The sequence below is a fragment of the Podarcis tiliguerta genome (genome assembly GCF_965153285.1).
Source record: "Podarcis tiliguerta genome assembly, chromosome: 2".
In the NCBI taxonomy this organism is placed as follows: Eukaryota; Metazoa; Chordata; class Lepidosauria; order Squamata; family Lacertidae; genus Podarcis; species Podarcis tiliguerta.
This window is the reverse complement of record NC_139535.1, coordinates 101,715,296-101,742,152: the sequence shown is the minus strand read 5'-3', so window position 1 is coordinate 101,742,152 and position 26,857 is coordinate 101,715,296. Positions and strand designations below refer to the sequence as shown.

At 48.9% G+C, this 26,857-nt stretch overlaps 1 protein-coding gene across 1 annotated transcript; it reads right to left on the bottom strand.

Moving 5' to 3' along the window:
- Window positions 1-1,382: 1,382 nt before the first annotated feature.
- PRPH (peripherin) lies at window positions 1,383-24,811 on the bottom strand. The gene is made up of 9 exons (XM_083427725.1): window positions 23,929-24,811; window positions 18,996-19,056; window positions 18,536-18,631; window positions 15,471-15,635; window positions 12,970-13,095; window positions 11,455-11,675; window positions 9,255-9,304; window positions 7,783-7,862; window positions 1,383-5,660 (listed from the first exon to the last, which is right to left on the bottom strand). Exons 1-9 carry the CDS (start codon window positions 24,495-24,497, stop codon window positions 5,613-5,615), a joined length of 1,416 nt encoding a protein of 471 aa, XP_083283851.1. The 5' UTR covers window positions 24,498-24,811; the 3' UTR covers window positions 1,383-5,612.
- Window positions 24,812-26,857: the final 2,046 nt, after the last annotated feature.

Genomic DNA, 26,857 nt, shown 5'->3' with positions numbered 1-26,857 from the left:
ACAGGACAGGCGCCACTACCGAGAAGGCCCTTTGCCTGGTTCTCTGTAACTTGGCTTCTTGCAGGGAGGGAACCGCCAGAAGGCCCTCGGCACTGGACCTCAGTGTCCGGGCAGAACGATGGAGGTGGAAACGCTCTTTCAGGTATGTGCCATACATGCCGCCATACATTGTCTGGCAGTTGCAGCTCCTTGCAGGGGAGGGGCAGGGCGCACTGTGGGGCCTCCGGAGTCTGCCTCCCCCCCTCCCACTCAGGCACCCTACAGCTGGAGGGGAGGCAGCGCATGGGTGAGATGACTTCGATCCCCTCGGCCAACTGGAGTGGTTCACGGAGCCGGGCAGCTGAGCGTGAACGAGGGCGTGTCCCCGGCGGCCGGGAACTGCAGAAGTCAAATTGATTTTTTCTGTTCCGCTCTCAAGCATCCAGGGGAGCGAACTGCACTTTGCCCCTTGGGCGTATGCAGGCTCTGCGTTGCCTCCTCCCCAGCTGTAGGGCGGCTCAGTGGGAGGGGATTGGCAGACTCTGGAGGCCCCACAGTGCACCCTGCCACGCCCTTCCCCTGCTAGGAGCTCAGTGATGGCACCCAGTGCGGGCTGAGAGGAACATCAGCCATTACACAGCTTGCCTTACTGTTTGATGTTTAAAATATTTATTTCCTAATTTTGGGCTGAGAAATAGGGTGGCGTCATACATGGAAAAATACGGTAGTCACTTTTCAGTAGTGTTTACTAGTATGCTGTGCATCCACATTGAACCACAGCTTGTTTTGATATGATGCATGAACTGTGTGCCACCTTTTTTTTTATTATGCCCTTATGCCTTTTAAAAGCTAAAGGGACCCCTGACCATTAGGTCCAGTTGTGGCCGACTCTGGGGTTGCGGCGCTCATCTCGCTTTATTGGCCAAGGGAGCCGGCGTACAGCTTCCGGCGAACCAAAGCAGTGCACGGAAACGCCGTTTACCTTCCCGCCAGAGCGGTACCTATTTATCTACTTGCACTTTGATGTACTTTCGAACTGCTAGGCTGGCAGGAGCAGGGACCGAGCAACGGGAGCTCACCCCGTTGTGGGGATTTGAACCGCCGACCTTCTGATTGGCAAGTCCTAGGCTCTGTGGTTTAACCCACAGCACCACCTGTGTCCCTCTTATGCCTTTTACAGCAGCACAAAAATTAGGCAGGTGAAACTTTTTCCAACATGCAAATGGACAAATGTTGGGGAAAAGCCTCACAATCTCAGTTTCTTTGTCAAGGTTCAGATACAGAGCAATGCATGCCTTTTCTACATGTGTTAGAGTAGCTTGAGCAAACAAATACATTTGAGTTCAGCAGGAGTCGCAGGGAGACCACCAAGTATGAGAGAGAAAGCACAGAACACAGAGGACTTCTCAGTATGTTGTTTATTGGCTGGTTGGAAGCAGTACATGGCCCATTTCACACAATGGCCACTTGTCATCAGATAACTGTCACTAGTCAGGGGAGATCAAGAAGCACCAGAAACAGAGGTCTACTGCAACCATTCATAGAGTCTCCATGTACCCTGTTTCTTCGTAGGAGTGTGGGAGACAAGGAATTGTCCTGTGGGGTTGATACTACATCATTATTCCTCAAGCTAGACATCAGTGAGGCAAGCCAAGTTGTAAGGGAAGGATGTTCTGGAAAGCCGGTTGTATGTGCGCATGCTGGGAAAGAGCACAAAATAGTGGGATTACTGGGGAATTGGCATAAAATAGTAGCAGGAGAAAGAGAGAGGCAGAGAGGAGCTTGTTTGGGTTGTTCATGAAGAGTGCCATTAGCATGGTGGAATTAGCACCATGAATTCTTATCAGGTCTGAGTAGGAATATGGGAAACAGGCAACATGGTTATCAAAAAGAGGGGGAAATCAGCACCAAAACCCAAAAAGGGGATCCCTGTTTTCAAAGCTTATTATCAAAAAGGGATGATAAGGAAGAGATGGAAGCAAGGCTGAAATGGTTATCAAGCTGCAGAACTCCGTGACGTGACAGCAGCATCATATAAGCGATTAATCCCAAAGAAATTATTATAATACAGCCCAGTCCTATACCAAATTGGATACATGCCAGACTCTGCATGGGATTGCAGGCTTTTAGGTCCGAAAGTACTTTTGCTGTTTTCCCCAACAGAATTTTACAACCAGAGCATATTTGCAAATGTTCCTTGATTGTCATGACTATTATAAGACTGGATCTAAAATAAAAGAAAAAAAATCCCTGATTGGTGTCCCAAAGGAGGGGTTGTAGGGAGAAAATGGGTGTCACGGCTACTATAAATGAGTACTCTTCTTTATTTTGAACCTTCAGTGACAACTTCAGTCTTGAAATGTCAGATTTCTTGCAATCAAGAATAAATAATGAAACACTTTTTGTCAGCTAGATGCTCACAAAACACTAAATGCCTCTGTCATAATTATTTGTTCTGAAAGGCAACAAATAGATTCAAGTGCTAGGACCCCTGTAGCAGATACAATTGACAGGATGCAACCCAAAAAGCTGCTGTGGCCTTGCATTATACTGCCTTGGTGGTTGAGTCTATCGCATTGCCCCCCTCTAACAGCTAAGCCCAAAGTGTGTCATGAGAAGCCACATTTTCCTGTGTGTATTATTTTCAGAATAGCTGCCCAGACAAATGAATCATAAAAGTATTACTTACAAGGCGGTAAGCATTTTATTCATGTGATAGGGTAACATTAAACTGAAGAGAGAGAAAAGCAGACAAGCATTTTTCTTATTATCTCTGGTCCTAGTGCTGTGGGACTACAGCACTAAGATCAGAGATGAGCTTCTGCCTGCTGATGCAGCATCAACTTTGAGTCATATGACATCAGGTGATTGACAGATGGGCAGTCCCACCCACCTGTCAAAATGGTCCACAGGGGGTGAGTCAGTTCTGGATTGGAGGGTATGAAATGTTAAGGGAAAACGAGAGAAAGAAGGGAAAAAAGATCAGGTGACAGATAGCTGAAGTGGAAAGACAGGATGTCAAAGAAATCTGAGTATGTGTGCAGCTATGAGAAAGCTGGATTTAAGGGAAGAAAAGTTGAGAAGCCACTGTTCTCCAGTAGGAGAACCGTTCAGGTCATTATATATCATGTTTCGATGGGGCATCTGCAGGAAAAAATAATGTTTTTGGAGGGAGTAAAACCCCCTTCAAAAGTGGATCAGGCTACTTTGTCACCCAAAACAAAAAGGGGAAAAGTGCACATTTTGCCTTTTATCTCTCATGCTAAAAATTTGCTCTTTTTTAAAAGAAAGAAAGAAAGAAAGAAAAAGAAAGAAAGAAAGAAAGAAAGAAAGAAAGAAAGAAAGAAAGCTGGGAATCAGAATTATTGTTCGGGGTGGCAGCAATTCCGCTTTGCTCCATTGCCACAGACACCTATGGATTAGCATTACCTAATCAAAACTTATTCATGTCAAGGAATCGTAATGGATGGATGGATGTGTGTCCCCCCACCCCCGCCCACTTTATTAGATATTACAGGCATACCTTGGTTGCCGAATGCCTTGCAACTCAAACGTTTTGGCTACCGAACGCCAGAAACCCGGAAGTGAGTGTTCCTGTTTGTGAACGTTCTTTGGAACCCGAATGTCCGATGCGGATTCTGAATGGCTGCAGGAGTTTCCTGCAGCCAATCGGAAGCCACGCCTTGGTTTCCAAACATCGAATGGATTTCCGGAACGGATTCCGTTCGACTTCCGAGGTGCAACTAGTTATTTTAACCATGTTAGCTCAGATTGTACTAAAAAGCCATGCCTAGGTGTTTCCCTGTATTCCAAGGACTCTTTGTTCAGCTGCCTTCTTTACGCCTATGGGACTAACCTGTATGCGATACAGATCATGGGGAAGTCCAGCTGTGTTCTTGCCTGATAAGACCAGAACCATCCCTTTGGAAGTTGCAGAAAGTGCATGCAGGGGGTTGCACAAGAAGATAAGAAAGGAAGCAAAGGAGAGCAAGACTGTGTGGGAGGTCACCCTAGGGGATTGCTATTGTAGCTATGGCCTGCCTAATGCTGTTGGACTACAACTCCCACAATCCTTTGCCCTGCTGGATGGGGCTGAAAAAGTCCAATACCCGGGGGTGGCGGGAGGACACAAATCAGCCCGTATGCAGTTCAGCCTTTGAAAAGTTGTCTTTCTCAAGGACCACATTTTGTCTGATTGGAGAAAATTAATTTAATTTAACCCTATGGATTGCCTCTAAAGAAGAGGCAAGGAAATATCGCTTTAAGGCTGTGGGATTTACTTCTGAGTAAACAGTTAGAGGATTGCCTGTTAAGATTGTCACTAGGACCCTTGTGATAAACGAAACCCCATAAAAGCCAGGGTGGGGGGAAAGCTTTTTTAAAGAGCCTCCTGCAAAATCTGATTTCTTAAAAAAAATGTAATTCTGTTTTCTAGCTTGGGTACACGTCTGAAGATTTGGAGGACAAAATAATGAGAAATGGAATTTGTATAGTGCTTTCAGATGCTCTAAGCATATCACGTGAATTAGCTCATTGTAATTCTTGACTTAGAGGGCTGCTGTAAGAATTGCAATGAGATAATTCACGTGATGTGCTTAGTCAGTAGCATTATCTGCCCATACTGCAGATGGGGAGGGAAAACACTGAGGCTTAGAGAGAACAACTTTGCCTAAGGCTACCTAGCGAGTTCATGGCAGAGGTGGGGTTTGAACCGGGGACTGCTCCATTAACATAGCTCACTTTCTTAGCCAATATGCTACACCAGCTCACACTTACATTCTTGATTAAGGAGATTCTCATTCGTGAGAATCCCTGAAAGCGGCGGTTTTGGTCTCAGTGGCCGGTACACAGAATCAAGGCCAACGGGTGGGCAGTAAACAACGGACTGCGACCAAACTTTTGGTCCTCTTTGGTGTTTCTAGGCTGACTCGACTTGCCAGATGTGAAAAGCTTACCAGCTGCAAAGCCATGAATGCTTTATGGCAGGCACCCCCAAACTCGGCCCGCCAGCAGTTTTGGGACTACAACTCCCATCATCCCTAGCTAACAGGACCAGTGGCCAGGGATGATGGGAATTGTAGTCCCAAAACATCTGGAAGGCCGAGTTTGGGGATGCCTGCTCTACGGACTTGATCTCGCAATCGCCACCAGGATTAGGCTCTACACACAACTGGCAGATCTGTGCCAGCCTAGCCTGGGCTTTCATGGATTAACGCCCGACGCCCTGTAGAAAGGCAACACTCCTCTTCTTTCACGACAACACTGGCTGGAACGGGCAAGGCGAGAGACTGCGTGGTTAAGAGAGGTAGGAGGCAGCTGGAAGAGGAAAGCGGGGATGGAGAAACTCCCCGCTCTCCAGCCCGTGTGTGGTTATTGCTGGGGTCGCAACCAGGCTGCCCCCCAGGAAGGCTAGAAGTGCACATTGAAGGAGCAGGGCTGGCTGGGGAAGCCTGGTAGTGGGGGAAGGCGGTCGGAGGTCAGAGGTATCATTCACCATCATCATAAATAAGGCCAGTGCGGCTTTGTGGGGGGGGGTCTGCTGCTGGGACTTCTGCACATTGGATAGCTGAGTGCCCGTCTCCACGGCATTGGGGGTGGGGGAGGGAGGGAGGAGATGCCTGGGGCTCCCCAAATCACTTCTCTATCTCAGCTCTCTGCTCTTTCCTCGATTCAGTCACCACCTGCAGGAGACAAAATGCAAAAAGCCGGTAGAAATCAGGTCAGAGCCGAGAGGGAAAGGCAAGACCGTCCAATAGGTATATTGCGTGGAATAGGCAATGCTCACAGGATCATAGACAGGGCATTCCACAGGTTCCTTGCAAGGAACACACCTGAGTGCTACATTTGGGACAGGGTTCATTTTGTTGTTGTTTAAACCAACAACAAAAAAGTTTCTAGCCCTTAAGATGGTCAGCCATGGTTTGAGCAGTTGTGAGTTAAAAGCTGGAGGGAGGAGGCTGGGTGGGATTTCTTGGTGTTAGCGGGGAGACTTCAGTCTCTTGCATACCGCTCTGCCTCTCCCCGTGGCTGATGTAAACAGAAAAAAGGTTATGCTAATATATGTAAATTTGCACTACTTGCATGATTTACACAGCAGGAGGTGTCGACATGCCACTGTACCACTATGGCTGCTCATGCTTTCTGTGTCGCCACCCCAAATCCACAAGAGAAGGGGTGCCAACTTGAATAAAATATTATGTGGGGGCCAGGTAAGCCCCGCCGCACACAATCAATCATATGATGCGGCATGCACATGCCATTTGAATTTGAATTAGAATGCCCATCAACTTTGTGGGGGCCTGGCACCCTCAAATATTTTATTGTGGAGGTCAAGGCCCCTAGGAGTTGGCTCCTATGCATGAGAAACTGTTTGCATTTCCTGCAGAGTTCATTTTTGCATTGCCTCATCTGCACCTACACTGAAGCTATTGTGCCGCACCCTGCACAGTCATTTTGTGTCGTGTTGTGCCCCCACCACATTCATTTCAGAACTGGCACCTGCAGCACTTCCTCAGAATTCCAGTTGTGTCCACTTCTCCCCACCCCACCCAAAAAAAAGCTTGGAGATCCCTGTTACGCAGAGACCAGAACTTAGAGTATCTTGTTGAATTTCTACCCCTCCACACACACACACACACAACCCTGGCCAGAGGCAATTCAGTCTCAACTCCACACAGCTATATGTCGGGTGCTCATATAACACCTCCCACATGTAGAGCCACACAATCTGGACCGGCCAAACTGATTCCATAATAATTGTCTAGAGCAAATAGCATTGGGTCTCCTCCTGGAGAAAGGGCCCGACTGCAGGAGAGGATTGAGCCTCCTGAGCTGCAGTAAACCCGTAAAGAAGAAGAAGAAGAAGAAGAAGAAGAAGAAGAAGAAGAGATAAAACATCAAACATAAAAAACTTCCCTAAACAGGGCTGCCTTCAGGTGTCTTCTAAAAGTCAGATAGTTGTTTATTTCCTTGAAATCTGATGAGAGGGTTTCCACTGGGCGGGTGCCACTACCAAGAAAGCCCTCTCTGTAACCTCGCAGTGAGGGAACTGCCAGAAGGCCCTCAGAGCTGGACCTCAGTGTCCAGGCTGAATGATGGAGGTGGAGATACTCCTTCAGGTATACAGGGCTGAGTCCGTTTAGGGCTTTAAAGGTCACCACCAACACTTTGAATTGTGCTCGGAAATGTACTGGGAGCCAATGTAGGTCTTTCAGGACCGGTGTTATATGGTCTCGGCAGCTGCTCCCAGTCACCAGTGTAGCTGCAGCATTCTGGATTAGTTATAGTTTCCGGGTCACCTTCAATGGTAGCCCCACGTGGAGCACATTGCAGTAGTCCAAGCGGGAGATAACCAGAGCATGCACCACTCTGGCAAGACAGTCCATGGGCAGGTAGGGTCTCAGCCTGCGTACCAGATGAAGCAGGTAGACAGCTGCCCTGGACATAGAACTGACCTGCGCCTCTATGGACAGCTGTGAGTTCAAAATGACTCCCAGGCTGTGCACCTGGTCCTTCAGGGGCACAGTTACTCCATTCAGGACCAGGGAGTCCTCCACACCTGCCCGCCTCCTGTCCCCCCAAAACAGTACTTCTGTCTTGTCAGGATTCAACCTAAATCTGTTAGCCGTCATCCATCCTCCAACCGCCTCCAGACACTCACATCAGGCAAGCTTGCTTCCCTTTTGCTCTAAGCCTAGATGCAGTCCTCTCTATAGAGAATTTTTCCTGCTTAAGGCTACACTGAGGTCTGAGCGCTTCTTATCCTCCTCCTCAATTTGGGAAAAAGAAAGGTAAAGAACTCGCCTCTCCATCCCGGGTCTCGATGGTTTTGATCAGCACTGTCTTCCTAGAGTGGCTCTCCACCGTTGGCTCTGGCTCTGAAACTACAAGGGAGGGGGGCATTCAGGAGAGAGGGTATGGCAGCTTCAATATAATACGTATCTCCCCCTGCACCACCAGCAGCCCCCCCCCCAAAAAAAAATACTCCAGGCCAAGCTGGGTGAAATCAGAAGGGATTGGAAGGAGGGAGGAGAGAGGTGTGATTTCTTCCTGCCAGTTCCCAAGGAAAAACAGCAATAAAAGCTAAGCTCAGGTGACGTCTGTGGTGGGTGAGGAAGATAATAATAATAATAATAATAATAATAATAATAATAATAATAATAATAATAATAATAAATTTTATTTATATCCCACCCTCCCCAGCCGAAGCCGGGCTCAGGGCGGCTATACAACAATAAAACAGTACAAAAGTACAGCGCAAACAACACTCTAAAATCCTTCATTATAAAATTAATTAATTCAAGCCACTGGCAACCATTGGGCCAGAGCTCCGCGAAGATTGCCGAGGGAGGGAGTCAGGCTGTGCCCTGGCCAAAGGCCTGGTGGAACAGCTCTGTCTTGCAGGCCCTGCGGAAAGATGTCAAGTCCCGCAGGGCCCTGGTCTCTTGTGACAGAGTGTTCCACCAGATCGGAGCCACAGCCGAAAAAGCCCTGGCTCTAGTTGAGGCCAGCCTAACCTCTCTGTGGCCTGGGACCTTCAAGATGTTTTTATTTGAAGTTTCTCTGTGGGACATACCAGGAGAGGCCGTCCTGTAGGTACGAGGGTCCTAGGCCTAGATGATGTTAGAATTCCTGCACCGTCACGGGATTTTTGTCTTTCACATGACAGTATATTGTTTTGACTCCACAGAGTGGGAAGTGACGGAGACAGGGTGTTTGTGTTACTGTGTTCCGTGAAGTGGGACTATTGTCCTTTGTTCTTTCTCTTTGCTGTCTGATGCTAGACAGAGAGGGAGCCATGTTGCAGTGCTCCGTGTGTGTTTACATGTAAATAAAGCAGATTAGCCAAAATGCTGAGTTGCTGAGGTCTGTTACTCATGATGCGCAAACTCTGCGGATCCCTAAGTGTGCCGGTGTCTGTTGGCATCGGTCGCTGTGATGTTCAGGCTGAAGAAAGCTTTTGAAGTTCCCGAACGATTGACCAGGAGGGAGAGAACATGCCGGTCAGGCATGTGTCTCTACCAGGGTCCTACTCGAGTGTAGGCAGAGCTCCTGACAGATCCTCCAGGGTAGATTCTTGCAATCAGTTGGTGTGCTCCCAGAAATGTCAACCATAAATCCATCTTTGGGTGAGGTGGGGCTCAACAGCGGGAAAGGGGTGTAAGTCAGAGCAATAAACATGGTCTCTTCCAAAAGTCCATGTTTGTGTGCAACAGCGTGTGTAAGCACACATGATGCATTTTTTATGTATTCCAAATATGGAGCTATAAGCTTACCTGTCGTTTTGAAGCCGAAGGAGGCCATGGACTGAACCGGCACTGCAATCCTGCAGGGAACAAGCCACAGTGAGCTCTACAATGAAGTCCCCCAGGAAGGACTTGGCTGGTTCAGAGAGATGCTGAAAACGCTTCTTGGAAACGTTAAGATAAATTCAACAGTGTAAACGAGTTTCATTGGATGTAATACAGTGGTACCTTGGTTCCTGAACATAATCTGTTCCAGAAGCCCATTCGACTCCCGAAACATTCAAAAGCAAAGGCACAGTTTCCAATTGGCGCAGACACCCCAGAAACAATAGCCGACAGCCACATTGAATGTTCGGCTTCTGAAAAACGTTCGAAAACCAGAAAATTTACTGTACTTCCAGGTTTTCGGCGTTCAGGAGTGAATTCTTCATCAACTAAACCATTCAAGAACCAAGGTTCCATTGTAATGGAATACTGAATGGTTTAGTTTAGGTAAAATATGCGGGGATTCATGATATGCAGAATGAGCCATGGAAAGAGAAAAAAGGGAAGTCACAGATATTTTAAGGTTGTTTAAATGAATATTCTAAAGCAGGCTTCCTCAACCTCGGCCCTCCAGATGTTTTGAGACTACGTTCCCATCATCCCTGACCACTGGTCCTGCTAGCTAGGGATCATGGGAGTTGTAGGCCAAAAACATCTGGAGGGCCGAGGTTGAGGAAGCCTGTTCTAAAGTGTAAAACAGAAAATTCAATGAAAATTATATCTAAATAAACGTCTCTCTGGGGCATAATATGTGGTGCCTTCTTCCCGATCAGGAATTGATGTTTCTACCAGCTTTGTTTTTGAGAAATCCTTGGCATGTGTGGAAGTTCGTGACTATTAAATGATATCCTGTGGTGTGGGAACTAACAGAGGGACAACAAAAAGGGATTCTGCAAACACTTATGGTGGCAGAGAGGCTTATACTGCAAGGCTGGAAGGACAAATACCCACCCACTCCTGCAATCCACTACTACTCAGTGGCCTGAAGATCTCACTGCCCTTTCTACATTTAAAACGCATGGCTTAAAATACAGACATCTCCCCACTTGCGCAAGTGGGGAATTACCATATTTTTCGCTCCATAAGGCGCACCTGACCATAAGGCACACCTACTTTTTTTGGGGGGGGGAGAATTCAAGAAAAAAAATATGCATCTCTTGGGGGCTTTTGCGGGAGGTGGGGGAAGTGAGAGAGCCTCACTCTGTCCCTTCCCCCACCTCCCGCAAAAGCCAAGGATAGCCGCACAAAGCCTCCCCAGGGCAGCGAGATGAAGGCTCCCTGCTGCCCTGGGGAGACTTTGAGGGCTACCCCAGAGCTGCTCAGGAGCTTGGCAGGGCTGGCGGGGGAAGCCCGCCCCCCCCCAGCCCCAGGAACCACACATTCGCTCCATAAGACGCACAGACATTTCCCCTTAGATTTTAAGAGGGAAAAAGTGTGTCTTGTGGATTGAAAAATACGGTGCCCTGTTCGCCTCTGTCCCGCCCCATTCTGCCCCTGTTCTACCCCATTGGGGCATTGAAAATGGTGCACATCTCGAGATGGCAAAACTGACTGGAAAACTCAGAAATCAAGAGGACAATAACTTTATAAAAGAATGGGGGAAACATATAAGTTATTTAAGAGACCACTATAAGCAGATGGAAACATTGGCAGGATTTTGATCGCACTTGTAATGATTGCCATGGACAATATGGTTTGATAAAAAAAGATTGGAGTATGGAAAAATATGCAGTAATAAATGTTTAAAATGGGACTCCATGGAAGGGGAGGGAGTCCTGAGATTCAGAGGAATCGCCACATATGGATATGTTTTTTATTCTTGGCATATAACTTTGTACTTGTAAAACCAAATAAAAATGGTATCAAAAAAGAAGAAGAAAGAAAATGGTGCGCATCTCAGTGGGAGCATGTGTGATGATTGGGGAGTTGCCCTCATATGGTGTGTTTATTTAAATCTTGACATTTAAATTAGAAATCATGTGATGTTCCTGTTGTTAATGACAGCTGGCGGTGTTTTCTCTCTCATCTCTTTCCTTCTGTCATATTTACAAAAATAAAATATACAGACCTTGAGAAACCAATGAGCTCCTTTAAAACCGCTCTCCTCCTCTGATCCTGCAATGGCAGAGATGGACCCACTGTGAGATGGGCCGAACCATGCAAAGAGCTATAGGGGAGTCCTCACCTGCTCTCCTCCCCCTCCAGCAGCTTGCGGTAGGTGGCAATCTCAATGTCGAGGGCCATCTTGACGTTCAGGAGGTCCTGGTACTCCCGCAAGTGCCGTGCCATCTCTTCCTTCATGTGCTGAATCTCCTGCTCTAGCCGTGCCACCGTGTCCTGGTACGAGCCCATCTCCACCCCGTATTGGTCCTCCAGGTCTCGCATCTGCCTCAGCAAAGCTTCGTTCTGGGGAGGAAAACACAAGCGGGGCTTACATGGGGGATGCAGGGAAGCAGGTCTCAGAGACACCTTACCCAGAAGCCACACCGACTCCCAAATCCTGCTCCTAATTCTCAACCCAGTGAGAACAGGCAAGGCTGTGGACTCGGAGTTTCCCAGGCCTTGGAAACAGGGCGCAAGGCTGGCAAGGGCTGAAAATAGTTGTCCTCTTTTTTCCCAGCTGCAGAAACAGACACAGTCACAGAATCTGGAGCATAGGCATCCCACAATTATTATTATTATTATTATTATTATTATTATTATTATTATTATTACTATTAGTATTATTTACATTCGCACCTTGGTTTTCGAACAGCTTAGTTCACAAACAAACAACTCGGAAGTCAAATGTCGCAAATCCGGAAGTAGATGTTCCAGTTTGAGAACTTTGCCTCAGAAGCCGAATGCCCAACGCGGCTTCCAAAGCTTCTGATTGGCTGCAGGATACTCCTGCAGCCAATCGGAAGCCACACCTTGGTTTCTGAATGATTTGGAAGTCGAACGGACTTCCGGAATGCATTCTGTTCAAAAACCAAGGTACAACTGTATTGAGTTTATTTACCACCCTATACCCAGAGGTCTCAGGGTGGTTCACAGCAAAGATCACAACATATATAATCAGAATACAGTGGTACCTCAGGTTAAGTACTTAATTCGTTCCGGAGGTCCGTTCTTAACCTGAAACTGTTCTTAACCTGAAGCACCACTTTAGCTAATGGGGCCTCCTGCTGCCACTGCGCCGCCAGAGCACGATTTCTGTTCTCATCCTGAAGCAAAGTTCTTAACCCGAGGTACTATTTCTGGGTTAGCGGAGTCTGTAACCTGAAGCGTATGTAACCTGAGGTACCACTGTAAAAACAAGAACCCAATAACACACACACACAAACCCCAGAAAAGAGCCACATTTTAAAAGGGTATAGGATGTATACATACACAATCACACTGCAAAATGTGGCACTGGGCAGAGAGAAGTCAGAAGTTCCAATGACCTCTGTGCTCAATTACACAGCATATATCGTTTTTCAGCCTTTATGGTTTTGAAGCTAAACTTGAAAATATATGATGGGGATGATAGCTAGTGAAATCCCTGGTGAACTCACAAAGGCCAGAAGAGGACACCAGTGGCATCATTCGCTCAGGTTGCAGCCTTGAATCCTCACCCAAGAATACAAAACATTACGCAAAGTTGGGAGGCTGCTCAGCTGCTGCCTCCCAAGGGACAGGAAAAGGGGGCTGAGGACAGGAAGGGCGTCATACTGACCGTTCCTTTGAGTCCATCCACTTCACAGGTGAGGCTCTGGATCTGGCGCCGGGATTCGTTCATCTCCTGCTTGGCCTGGCGAAGTGCTTCGTGGTTCCGGTTGGCTGCGTCCGACAGGTCAGCAAACTGCAAGTGGTTGGGGGAGTCAGTGGGGAGAAGGGAAAGACCCACCCGCAATACCATCTCCTAGTCTATCAGGGGGTCTGGAAACCAAGCCATATGAGGAGCGGTTGAAGGAGATGGATATCTTTAGTCTGGAAAAGAGGAGACTGAGAGGAGATAGGACAGCCATCTTCAAATATCTGAAGTGCTGTCACATGGGAGAGGAAACAAGTTTGTTGTCTCTTGCTCTGGAGGGCAGGATTCCAACCAATGACTTCAAGTTACAGTCAAACCTCGGTTTTGGAACGTCTCGGCTGCCAAACATTTCAGAAGCCAAATGCCGAAAACCCGGAATGCTTCCATTTTTGAACATGCCTCAGAAGTCAAACAGTTTCCGAGGAGTGTTTTTCAATTTTCCTCACTGAACTTGCTGACAGCCCTTTGATCCTTGGTTTTCGAACATTTCAGAAGTCGAACAGACTTCCGGAACGGATTACATTTGAAAACCGAGGTTCCACTGTACAAGAAAGTAGATTCCAACTAAACATACCGGAAAACCTTCTGACAGTAAGAGCAGTTCAGAAAGGAACGGTCTCCCTCAGTAAGTTGTGGACTCTCCCTCCTTGGAGGTTTCTCAGCAGAGGTTGGGTGGCCATCTGTCATGGATGCTTTAGCTGAGATTCCTGCATTGCAAAGGGTTGGCCATGCTGACCCCTGGGGTCCCTTCCAACCAGTTCTATGGTTCTATAATTCCTAGCAATAACAAACTGTTTGTGTGTGTGTGTGTTTTGAAATGGCACTGTAGTCATAGCCGGCCGTCCCAGACTGTACTCCAAGGAAAAGGGAGCCTGTGGAGTCTCCAGATGTTACTGGGCTCTAGCTCCCACCCTTCCCAGCCAGGATAGGCTCTCCATCAATATGTGGCCCACCCTCCTGCCTGTCAAGGCTTCAGGGAATCCTATCCCTCCCATGGTGGGATGCCAAGAAGCAGAAAAATGAGCTCTTACCGAGTACTTTATTCAATATTCACAGAGAGAAATGAAGGAATGCAGGAATGTGTCCACGGCAGCTGTCTACCTGCTTCATCTGGTATGCAGGCTGAGACCCTACCTGCCCGCGGACTGTCTCGCCAGAGTGGTGCATGCTCTAGTTATCTCCCGCTTGGACTATTGCAATGCGCTCTATGTGGGGCTACCTTTGAAGGTGACCCAAAAACTACAACTAATCCAGAATGCGGCAGCTAGACTGGCGACTGGGAGTGGCCGCCGAGACCACATAACACCGGTCTTGAAAGACTTACATTGGCTCCCAGTACATTTCCAAGCACAATTCAAAGTGTTGGTGCTGACCACTAAAGCCCTAAATGGCCTCGGTCCAGTATACCTGAAGGAGCGTCTCCACCCTCATCAATCAGCCCGGACACTGAGGCCCAGCGCTGAGGGCCTTTTGGCGGTTCCCTCACTGCGAGAAGCCAAGTTATAGGGAATCAGGCAGAGGGCCTTCTTGGTAGTGGTGCCCTCTTTGTGGAACGCCCTCCCACCAGATGTCAAAGAGAACAACTACTACCAGACTTTTAGAAGACATCTGAAGGCAGCCCTGTTTAGGGAAGCTTTTAATGTTTGATGTACAGTGGTACCTCGCAAGACGAATGCCTCGGAAGAGTAAAACTTGCAAGACGAAAGAGTTTTTCATTTTCTGAGTTGCTTCGCAAGACGGATTTCCCTATGGGCTTGCTTCACAAGACGAAACGTCTTGCGCCTTTTTTTAAAAACTGCCAATGCATTCCTATGGGAAACCGTCAATACACAGTGGTGCTTCGCAAGACGAAAAAACTCGCATAACGAAAAAACTCAAAGAACGAATTAATTTTGTCTTACGAGGCACCACTGTATTACGGTATTTTAATATTTTTTTGGAAGCCGCTCAGAGTGGCTGGGGAAGCCCAGCCAGATGGGCAAGGTATAAATATATTATTATTATTATTATTATTATTATTATTATTATTATTATCATCATCATCTCTTAGATAATGGTGTTGCTCCAAGTAAAGTCCCACCCCCTCAGTCCCGCCTATTCTACGTCACCCCTGCTGATCTGTGCTTTTTGTTCTCCTACTCTCACAGCACACCTGGTCCTGGGAGGGGGGGGTCAGGAATGCTTTCAAGAGACACTGAGTTTGTTAACTGCCTCTCCCCCGGTGCTTCTCCTTCCTGCTGCTCCCCCAATATTTCCCAGCTTCTCCCCTCTGCAGCCTCTGAACTATGCCCTTCTGCAAACTGCTGTTCTAAATCTATACTGTCCTCCTCTTCCCGGGAAGGTACAGAGGGGGGGCAGCTCCCAACATTCCTCCCCAGTCCAGCCCCCAACACCACCCTTGTAGCTGCACCCAGTTTAGGTACCTTGGATTTGTACCACTCCTCGGCCTCCTGCAGGTTCTTGACCGCGATGCTCTCATACTGGGTGCGGATGTCCCGCAGGGCGGCTGTCAGGTCCGGCTTGGCCTGCTCCACCTCCACTTGCACCTGCTGCTGGCTGTGCATGCTCACCTGCATGTCGTTCAGCTCCTGCATGCGCCGAGACATCGATGGGGACAAAGATGCAAAGATGCAAAGGAACACAGACATGACAAATCACACGCAGAGAGATTGTAAGAGGAGATACTACAAAAAGAGAGAGCACAAATGCAGAGGAGCACAGCCACAAGGAGATGCAGGCCCATTATACATAGACTCCCTAACGTGAGACTACGTGGCAGAGAAAATATGCTTCTCGGTTTCTGTCTCATTTATATACCACTTTTGCCCCCCCCCCCCGAGCCCCCAAAGCGATGAACAGCATTAATACATGTCATGAAAGAAATATAAAGCGGAAATGCGATACGTACGCTAGATTGAGCAAAACAATTTTTAAAAAATAGCACAGAAATTTGGTCAAGAATAGCAGTTAGGCAACAGGATCTGGCTATTAATCTATAGGTGTGGCACATCAGAGGCGGGAGAAATCTGCCATTTGGTTTTGCTTCTTTTCTTTTCTTTTTTGCATAAGGAAAAGGACTAATCAGAACTACCTTGTTTTCTTCTTACACTGCCTGTAAGATGTTAGGCAGTCCTAAGCTTTCCCCCAAATCATTGGGGGAGTTCAGGGGTAAGAGGGGATGCTGAGAATGGCTGGAGAAAAACAACAGTTTATTCTCTCTGTCTCTGTGTCTGTCTGTCTGTCTGTCTGTCTGTCTGTCAGTCTCTCTCCCTCCCTCCCTCTCTCTCTCCCTCTCTCTCTCTCTCTCTCTCTCTCTCTCTCTGTGTGTGTGTGTGTGTGTGTCTTTCTTTCTCTCTGTCTCACTGAGGGTTACCAAACTTCGGCACTGTTTTATTCCAGCTGCTGGAATAGCTTCATGTGTGTTTGCATGAAGATTTGGGGAGAAAGCGTGCTTGTATGTGGCAGAATACTGGAGGAAACAGGTGAGGAGGTCACTTACTGGCATAGAGGAAATGCGTGGACTGACTTGATTCAAACAGGAATTTATTTGGGCAATGAGCTTGTGGAAAACTGATTTGGAGTAATGTTCCTATTATGAGATATATGTTATGGTATTCTTATTTTATGGTATCTGTGCGTGGAATAAATACTTTGAAGTTGGTGAATACGCTATGTGCATACCCTATACCATGCCCCACAGCACGGGGGGGGGGGCATCAGTTTTGTCTTGTTTTTCTTCCACTTTTTATTTTATTGGCTTGTTAACAAAAAAAAGTGAAAACATAACAAAAAGAAAGAAAACAAAAGAATCGAAAATTTAAAGCATAAAGTATCACAGACTTGAATGATGGATGGACACATTAGTACAAAATTCCCATATACAGCACAGTTACAGAGTTACAGAGTGGGGCCATGGGTGCAACTGTATCACTGTTATTCACTGCTAGACAAAGAAGAAGAAGAAGAAGCAAGTGACTATCTGCTGCATGCAAGGGTTTCTCAGCTGCATCAGTCCTGCAAATCTACATACCTGAAGGAGCGTCCCCACCCCCATCGTTCTACCTGCACACTGAGGTCCTGCGCCGAGGGCCTTCTGGTGGTTCCCTCACTGTGAGAAGCAAAGCTACAGGGAACCAGGCAGAGGGCCTTCTTGGTAGTGGTGCCCGTCCTGTGGAACGCCCTCCTATCAGATGTCAAGGAAATAAGCAACTACCAGACTTTTAGAAGACATCTGAAGGCAGCCCTGTTTAGGGAAGTTTTTAATGTTTGATGTTTTATCGTGTTTTTAATATTCTGTTGGGAGCAGCCCAGAGTGGCTGGGGAAACTCTGCCAGATGGGCGGAGTGTCAGTAATAAATTATCATCATCATCATCATTATTATTATTATTATTAACTCTGGATACAAGCTATCCTGCTCATGCCCCCAAGGGTGGGGCTGGGGATGCAACTGCCCTTCTGCTGTTTACCACCAGATGGAGCACAAGCAAAATGGCTTCTGCAAGAACCTCGGAACATCAGAAATTTTAAAGGACTCTAAATGGGATCCCCATGAAGCCTGTGCACAAAATCTTCCCCTACTCCATGCCCACTTCTGCTGCTTCTCCTGCCGCCCCTTACCTGTCTCCCAAGGCTGCCACCATCCTCAGGAGCAAGCCATGAGTTTGGGATAAAACGTAATTCCTGTTGCGAGGCATGTACAGATAAGGTTTGAGCCCAGTCTTCTGCCCTCAGTGGAAGCAGCAGCTGCTGCCGTCAGTACAAATGGCACACCTGTCCAGTTGTATAGGGTTCAGCTGCTCTCTCAAATGCCTCTAAGTAAGCCAGTCAATGAACTAGTTGTAGTAAGCTTGAAGCTTACTGGGAAATGATATATAATGAATTGAAAAGGATGTTTAAATTAACATTTGTAAAAAAAAAACCCCAAAAACCCAGAAGCTTTTCTCTTGGGAATTATAGGGACAGAACTACCTAAATTGTATAGAAATTTATTTATGTGTGCTACTACAGCAGCAAAAATGCTACTCGCCCCAAAATGGAAAGAAGCAGAAGTCCCAGCAAAGGAAGAATGGATGCAAAAACTTATGGAATATGCAGAAATGGCAAAACTCACCGGAAGAATAAGAAATCAAGATAACAAACTTTTCATAAAAGAATGGAAATGGTTTATTGAATATTTACAGATAAATTGTAAACAGATAAAAATATTAGCGGGATTAATGTCATAATCTGCAGTTTTATAAGAGTATTTATCTATAGTAGATAAAGAAATGAGTAAGTTAAATGAATTTGGAGATGCATGAGATAGAAAAAAATGAATTCAAGGAATCGCAGAAAGAGGGGAAGTCAAATTTTGAAATGTCAAATTGATTGGAAAACTGTTGAAATATATAAATTTGAAAATATAAATAAAAATCTAAAAGAGAGAGAGAGAAAAGGAAGTTTCAAATCTGCCCTCCACTCAAAGGCCACCCCCGTTATTTCCCATACCTCTTCATGTAGTTTCTTGAGGAATTCAATTTCATCCATGAGGGATTCGATCTTGCGTTCCAGCTCCAGGCGCGAGAGGGTGGCATCGTCCACATCCTACCAAACCAGGGAGGAGAAACGAGCCATGATCAGAACCGCAGCAAGCCCCTTTCCATTTTAACGTGAGATACATATGGGTCAGAGAAGGATCGGGGAAAGCAAACAAGGTAATCCCAGCCTCATCCGCCAGGCTGCGATGGTGGGCTGAGGGGGAGAGAACAGGGTGCCTCAGTTCAGCACCACGGACAGCAGCCACAGCTGCCCAGAGCTGCTTTCAAGAACTTGGCTTGAGCCTTTACTGTTCAGTAGGACCCTCCACCCATGTACGAGTACGGCAGTTTGCAAACAGCAGAGTGTGCTGGGACCCTACAGTTACTCATGGGTAAGTGGGCCAGCCTGCCCCACCTATAAATTCGCTTACCTTGCGGAACAAAACCAGGTTCCCTTCAGCATCTTCGCGCTTGTGCATCTCCTCATCCAGCCTGTAGAGGACAAAGAACAGCCAAGAGCTAATAATAGGGCTAACTTCATAGTTTGTCATCTTCCCCCCGGGTGACACACTCCCCACTTTGGTCACACTTCTGCTCTGCTGCATAAACTCCCAGCGTCCTTTTCCTTATTCCAGAAGCAGTCTATTTTTTATTCCTCCCTACACTCTGGACAAGGGACGCGGGTGGCGCTTTGGGTTAAAGCCTCAGCACCTAGGACTTGCCGATCGAAAGGTCGGCGGTTCGAATCCCCGCGGCGGGGTGCGCTCCCGTCATTCGGTCCCAGCGCCTGCCAACCTAGCAGTTCGAAAGCACCCCCGGGTGCAAGTAGATAAATAGGGACCGCTTACTAGCGGGAAGGTAAACAGCGTTCCGTGTGCTGCGCTGGCTCGCCAGATGCAGCTTGTCACGCTGGCCACGTGACCCGGAAGTGTCTTCGGACAGCGCCGCTGGCTCCTGGCCTTTAGAGTGAGATGAGCGCACAACCCTAGAGTCTGGCAAGACTGGCCCGTACGGGCAGGGGTACCTTTACCTTTACCTTTACACTCTGGACAGCATCTTAAAAAACAGAGACATCACCTTGCCAACAAAGGTCTGTATAGTTAAAGCTATGGTTTTCCCAGTAGTGATGTATGGAAGTGAGGGCTGGACCATAAAGAAGGCTGATCACCAAAGAATTGATGCTTTTGAATTCTGGTGCTGGAGGAGACTCTTGAGAGTCCCATGGACTGCAAGAAGATCAAACCTCTCCATTCTTAAGGTAATCAACCCTGAGTGTTCACTGGAAGGACAGATCGTGAAGCTGAGGCTCCAATACTTTGGCCACCGCATGAGAAGAGAAGACTCCCTGGAAATGACCCTGATGTTGGCAAAGATGGAGGGCACAAGGAGAAGGGGACGACAGAGGATGAGATGGTTGGACAGTGTTCTCGAAGCTACCAGCATGAGTTTGACCAAACTGCGGGAGGCAGTGGAAGACAGGAGTGCCTGGCGTGCTCTGGTCCAGGGGGTCACGAAGAGTCAGACACGACTAAACAACACACTCTGGACTCTGCTTTTATGGGCAAAGCAGCATGCAAGAGCCAGTCAAATGAGCTGCACCTAGAAGTTCCTGCCTCTACCCCCCCTTGCTGCCATCTGCCACACCCCTACATCACAAGAACACAACGCCAAACAGACTTATCCAGCCCCCTGACATCGGTTAACCCTGTGCTGGTAATACCCACAGGGCTTATCTAAAGCAGATAGCCAGTGCAGGGGAAGCAGGGAAAAGTCACTGAGAAGTATCAGGAATAGGGAACATTCAGTTAGAGGTGGAGATGGAGATCAAGTGAAATTGAGACCGTTCCAGAAATGCTTTGCATTGGCATCAGAAGAGTTTGGATTTGATATCCCGCCTTTCACTCCCTTTAAGGAGTCTCAAAGCGGCTAACATTCTCCTTTCCCTTCCTCCCCCACAACAAACACTCTGTGAGGTGAGTGGGGCTGAGAGACTTCAGAGAAGTGTGACTGGCCCAAGGTCACCCAGCAGCTGCATGTGGAAGAGCGGAGACGCGAACCCGGTTCCCCAGATTACGAGACTACCGCTCTTAACCACTACACCACACTGGCTCCCAGAAGCTTTTGGCCATTCCATGTTTATTCAAGTTGCATTCTCTATTCTCCTCCTTGGCAAGGGATGGTTTTCCAAGACACAGACGGATGCTGTCATTTGGCCACACCCTTCCCCAGTGATGTATTCTCCGCTCCACCCCGCAACACCAACGCCACCATCTCCCATAGTCCCTGAGCTGACGCAGAAGACAGATGGCACTATTAGGGCAGGGAGACTGGAGAACATGGCAAGTCCCACTTCACTCTGCATGGCTGAAGGGGACCACGCCCCACCTCTCCCCCAGGCTTCAGCTCCTTGCGCACGCCTTATCCACCCCCTTCTCTTCTTCCCAAATAGCCCACCCCCACCCTGCCCCATCTGCCACAGCGTGAGCGATGCCAGGATGCAGAAATTCAAACCCCACCCCACGGCGCCATGGGGAATGCAGTCTCGAGGCTGTGGCTTTGCTTGCTTTTGCTTTCCAGCACAGCAATGTGCACATGGAAGCTGCAATGCCCTGCAAGGAACCCCTCTCGCGTGTGCAGCGTGGGACCCCATGCGCGCCACATGCCCCTTTTAAGGAGGCTGCTGCTACCCCACCCACACTGGCTACCCACCTCACGCAATTCCTTGCCAGCTCACAGGGATTCCCCCTGTCCTCATCATATTGCCCCTGGAATAGAGAGCTCTCCGGCTAAGGGCGTTATTGCTGTGGCGGAAGCTCTCTCGCCACACCCCACTGCTCTACCAAGTTCCAGAAATAGCCATCTTCTTGCACCCTGCCCCCATCCAGACATCTCATGGATGACACAAAGCTCATCTCCTCCCTGCCACTCTCCACCATCGCCTTCCTGTTTCCAGGGCCCACGGTCCCACAATGCATGTAGCTCTTCTTCTCTCCTGCATCCCTTGCTTTATTGCCCTTTGTCACTAATAATAATAATAATTTATCTATACCCCACCCATCTGGCTGGGTTTCTCCAGCCACTCTGGACGGCTCACAACAGAATATTAAAAACACGATAAAACATCAAACTTTAAAAACTTCAGATGTCTTCTAAAAGTCAGGTAGTTGTTTATTCCATTAACATCTGACAGGAGGGCGTTCTACAGGGCGGGTGCCACCACTGAGAAGGCCCTCTGCCTGGTTCCCTGTAACCTCACTTCTCACAGTGAGGGAAACGCCAGAAGGTCCTCAGAGCTGGACCTCAGTGTCCGGGCAGAACGATGGGGGTGGAGATGCTCCTTCAGGTAAACTGGGACGAGATCAGCACCAATTGTGCTAGGAAACGTACTGGGAGCCAATGTAGGTCTTTCAGGACTGATATTATATGGTCTCAATGGCCACTCCCAGTCACCAATCTAGCTGCCGCATCCTCCTGCCATGTTGGATTCATCCCATTAGTGGAGAATTATTCCCCACCACACCCTTCCCACCTCGCTGACACATCTCAAGGACCAATCTTACTTATTTGCTGTCCTAGAATCCCTACATCTCCCAAGACATCTTTTTATTGTGGCTGTTTGTTTGTTTGTTTAATCTATCCCTCCACACAGTTCTGGGTGGAACAGTTTCCAATCAATCATCTTTCCACAATCTCCATCGGGAGGCGGAACCAAAACGAAGAGATTCTAGCAAACCTTTCCACTGTGCAGAATTCCTGGCTTGCAACTCTCCCTTCTGCAAGTCATCAAAGTTCAAATTCAATGCCTCCAAGTCCCAGACCTACACCGTCAGTGCAGCAAAATCCTAACACACTTACTCAAAAGCAAGTCCCAGGATGTCCAGGTCCCAGTGCGCATAGGATTCCATGCACAAGCCTAAACATGTATTTTCAGAAGGAAGTCCTATTGAATTCAGCAGAGCTTACTTGCAGGCAAGTGGGGTTATGATTGCATCCTTAATTGTTGTCTTGTCCCAGACTCTTATGCAGCAGTGGATATACAGCTCAGGAGCACTGGATCCCAGGTTTACTGGGGTGCAACTTTAATCCCTCTTTTAGGATTGAGAATAAGTTCCCAGAACAATCCACCACATTCCCCCATCACTGCCTGAGGCTAATGAAATTAAATGAAGTTAAATTAAATAAGAAAAGCTGTCTGATTGCAGGGCAGTGATTCATCATTTGTAATGCATGCAGTTGGAATATAATGAATGGATTAGAGAAAGAATTGTATAGATTTAGTTGGTTCCCATTTGTTTATCAATCATATTAGGAACCTAGGAAGCTGGCCATTGGTCCTTCTAGTGCAGTATTGCCTGCACCAACATGAAGAGACCCTACAGGGTCTCAGACCCTTGGTCCTACCTGGAGATGCAGGAGAATGAACCTGGGACCTTCTACATTCAAAGCAACTGCTCTACAGCTGATGCACAGACCTTCCCCACAAGGTGTTATATAATGCCGTTTCCCATTTTTGCTGCTTTGCTTTTGAGCTGGAAACTAAGGAAGAAATGTCTGGATCCCAGAAAGGCCCACACTGCTACAGTCATGCCCCCCCTCAGGACTTTGGGGTGTAGAAGGACACTTACAGAATGAGCAAGTCCCCCAAATGCAACAGAGCTGGCATGCCACATTTTGAAGCAAATTAAGTATAATGTGTATTCCCACCCAAAGAGCCCCCTATGGCTGGGCAGTTAAGTCCACAGTCTAAAACCATCACTTTCTGAACCTTCCTTACTTAACCCACATATCCACTAGGCTGCATCGATGGACTCTGCTGACTTGGAGGCAGGGCAGGGGTGGCTATTACTTCAGGCCGAGTCCCTAACTCTGCCCTTTTTGCAAGAGGACCTGGAATTGTGCCTCTAGGGCGCTGCCACCAATTAAATGTCTTGCTATCTTCAGAGGGAGAAGTGCCATCAGAGTGCGACCCTACCTCGGAAACCCTCTTCACTATTCCCAAGCAGAGAGAGTTCGCAGAGATTTCTGAATATTCAGGGAGTGGGAAAATGGACTCTGCACGAGCTCAGAGGCAACCATCTTCATCTGCTCCAAATGATGCGTTTGGGGGTGGGGCTGACTCCAACTGAGCTCTGTCTTGTCTTTTGCTTCATCTTTCTCAGGACCCTCCCACCACCCAAGGAGAACCCAGGAATCCGGGGGGCGCCTGCCGCGATTAACCCCTCCCGCCCCACCCCAGCCACTTATAACAGCACACAAGGCTGAAGTTCCGTTTTCCGCACAGGATGTGGCCCGGCTTGCCCCCTCCATCTTCCGAGGAGGACCCCGGCGTCCTGGCACGCCCCCGCCCCCACCCCGGCGCCTCACCTCTGCTTGAGGGCGGCCAGATCCTCGGCCATGTTGTCCCTCTCGACCTGCAGGCGGTCGCGATCCTTGCCCAGCGCGTCCACCTGCCTGCGCAGCTCGCGGAGCTCGTCTTGGAAGAGGTCGGCGGCGCGCGTGGGCTCCTTGGAGCGCGCGTGGCCCAGCTCGGCCAGCAGCGCCGCGTTCTGCGTCTCCAGGTAGCGCACTTTCTCGATGAAGCTGGCGAAGCGGTCGTTGAGCTCTTGCAGCTCCTGCTTCTCGTTGCTCCGCGTGGCCAGGAACTCCTGGTTCAGCGCCTCGGCTACCGAGAAGTCCAGCTTCTCGGCCGCCCCGTAGGAGGAGCGCGGAGCCGGCGCGCTGGAGGATCGGAAGGTCACCGCGCCACCGCCGCCACTGGCCCGGTAGGAACGCATGGATGCCGCCGTCGAGGGCGTGCTCAGCAGCCGCGTGGCCGAAGAGGACGAGGCCAGGCGGGACGAGGAGTACGACAGCGGGGACAGCATGGGCGGCGGCCCGAAAGTGCGGCGGTACGAAGTGGCGCGGATGGCGCCGGAGTGGTGATGGTGGCTCATGGCGCAGCGGCTGGGCCTGGAGAGAGATGGAGAAGGAGAAGAGGCGGCGTCGAGGCTGGGACGGAGCTGCGAAGTTCTCGACGGGGGAAGAGGGCGCCGCCTTCGGAGATGCCGCTTTATAGGCCCCCAAGTCGCGAACTGGAGGGGGGGAGAAGGGCAGCAGCAGCAGGAGGCTCCTCCTCTCTTGGATGCGGCCCAGAGCCCCGCATTGCAGCCCCGTCGTCTGGGAAAGGGAACCACCCCGCCCAGGCTGCTCTGCAAAGATGCTCTGGCGGGCAGGAGGGGAGGGTGAGTGGGATCCCAGGCGCCCTGCTCGGTCCTGTCCGGTTCACCGCCCTCCATGTCATACGTGCCAACTCCCTGGGTGCACGAGCACCCACAAAATTCCCCATGAATGGGCCGGGGCAGCCAGGGTCGTGGGGCCAAGCTGGCATGCCTGCTCCAGGTTGTTGGAGAGATAGAGCATCGCACTGCAGCCCCCCCCCCCCAACCTGCAACCTCCTATGCACGTTTCTGTAGAAGTAAATCCCCTCGATTATCCGCTGCAGACCTGACACCCAGGGCCTTGCAGAGCTAGTCAAAGGCCCTGGCCAAGTAGATAATGCCCCCCCCCCTTTTTAAACAAGTAAGTATATAAATAGGGACGCGGGTGGCGCTGTGGGTAAAACCTCAGTGCCTAGGACTTGCCGATCAGAAGGTCGGCGGTTCAAATCCCTGCGGCGGGGTGAGCTCCCGTCGTTCGGTCCCTGCTCCTGCCAACCTAGCAGTTCGAAAGCACCCCTAAGTGCAAGTAGATAAATAGGTACCGCTTTATACCAGAAAGGTAAACGGTGTTTCCGTGTGCTGCGCTGGTGTTGGCTCGCCAGAGCAGCTTCATCACTCTGGCCACGTGACCCGGAAGTGTCTTCGGACGGCGCCAGCTCACGGCCTCTAGAGCGAGATGAGCACGCAATCCTAGAGTCAGACACGACTGGCCCGTACGGGCAGGGGTACCTTTACCTTTAAGTATATAAATAATTTTCACAAAAGTTATGCTGACAAATAATTTTATTTCAAGGCTTGAACCGTATCTGCATACAAAGATAAAACTGAAAATATAGACATACAATTGTGAATATGCTGACCGAGGCCCCCTTTGGAATCGGAGGCCCAGGCCAAGTGGCCCATATGCCCCCCCCTCCCTCTGTCTGGGCCTGCTGACACCGGACTGGGGCACTGGGGCCAGGCAAGAACGGAGAAGTATATTGTTTGCAGTTGGGGTCTCTCTCTACCCAGGGTGGGGGAAGTGGGTGCATGGGGGGAGCTAGGGCACAAGGCAGTGGATCACCGATTCTCCCCCTAGAGAGCCAGTGTGGTGTAGTGGTTAAGAGCGGTAGTCTCGTAATCTGGGGAACCGGGTTCGATTCCCCACTCCTCCACATGCAGCTGCTGGGTGACCTGGGGCCAGTCACACTTCTTTGAAGTCTCTCAGCCCTACTCACCTCACAGAGTGTTTGTTGTGGATTTGGAAGGGAAAGGAGAATGTTAGCCGCTTTGAGACTCCTTAAAGGGAGTGAAAGGCGGGATATCAAATCCAAACTCTTCTTCTTCTTCTAGATCTGTTGGCAAAAATGGAATGGGTTGGTTAAATATGTCAGGGCAGTGGTTCCCAATTAGTTAAATCCTGCCTTTCAAAAGCCAACCCTTGAACCAGCTGCTTTTGAAATATTTTGATTCCTCTATGGTGGTTTTTGTTCTGTGAATGGTGCCACAGACACACACACACCACACCCCCGTGGGTGGGTCACATGGACCCCCTGGGGTCCGTGGACGACCAATGGGAAACCATTCTGTGTTAGGGGGTTCTGGAGAGGAAGCAAGAAGGCAGGTAAACTAAGTGAGATGGGGGAGCCACCATTGCATGGCAGAAAAGAGGCATTAAAATTCAGCAAGGTAGTTTATTATTATCGGGTGCCAAACAGGAAGAGGTTTCTGTGGCTCTCTGAAACATAGGCTCGTAGAATCTCAGAGTTGGAAGGGACCCCAGGGGTCATCTAGTCCAACCCCCTGCAAAGCAGGAATCTCAGCTAAAGCATCCATGACAGATGGCCGGAGCGGGGAGACATTTTGGCAATACAGTGGTACCTCGGAATGCTAACAGGATCCATTCCGGAGCCCCGTTTGCATCCTGACGCGAACGCAACCCACGTCTGTGCGCGCACAGCTCATGTTTTGCCGCTTCTGCGCATGCGCATGCCGTCATTTTAACCGTCTGTGCATGCACGTATGGCGAAACCAGGAATAATAATAATAATAATAATAATAATTTATTTGTACCCCGCCCATCTGGCAGGGTTTCCCCAGCCACTCTGGGCGGCTTC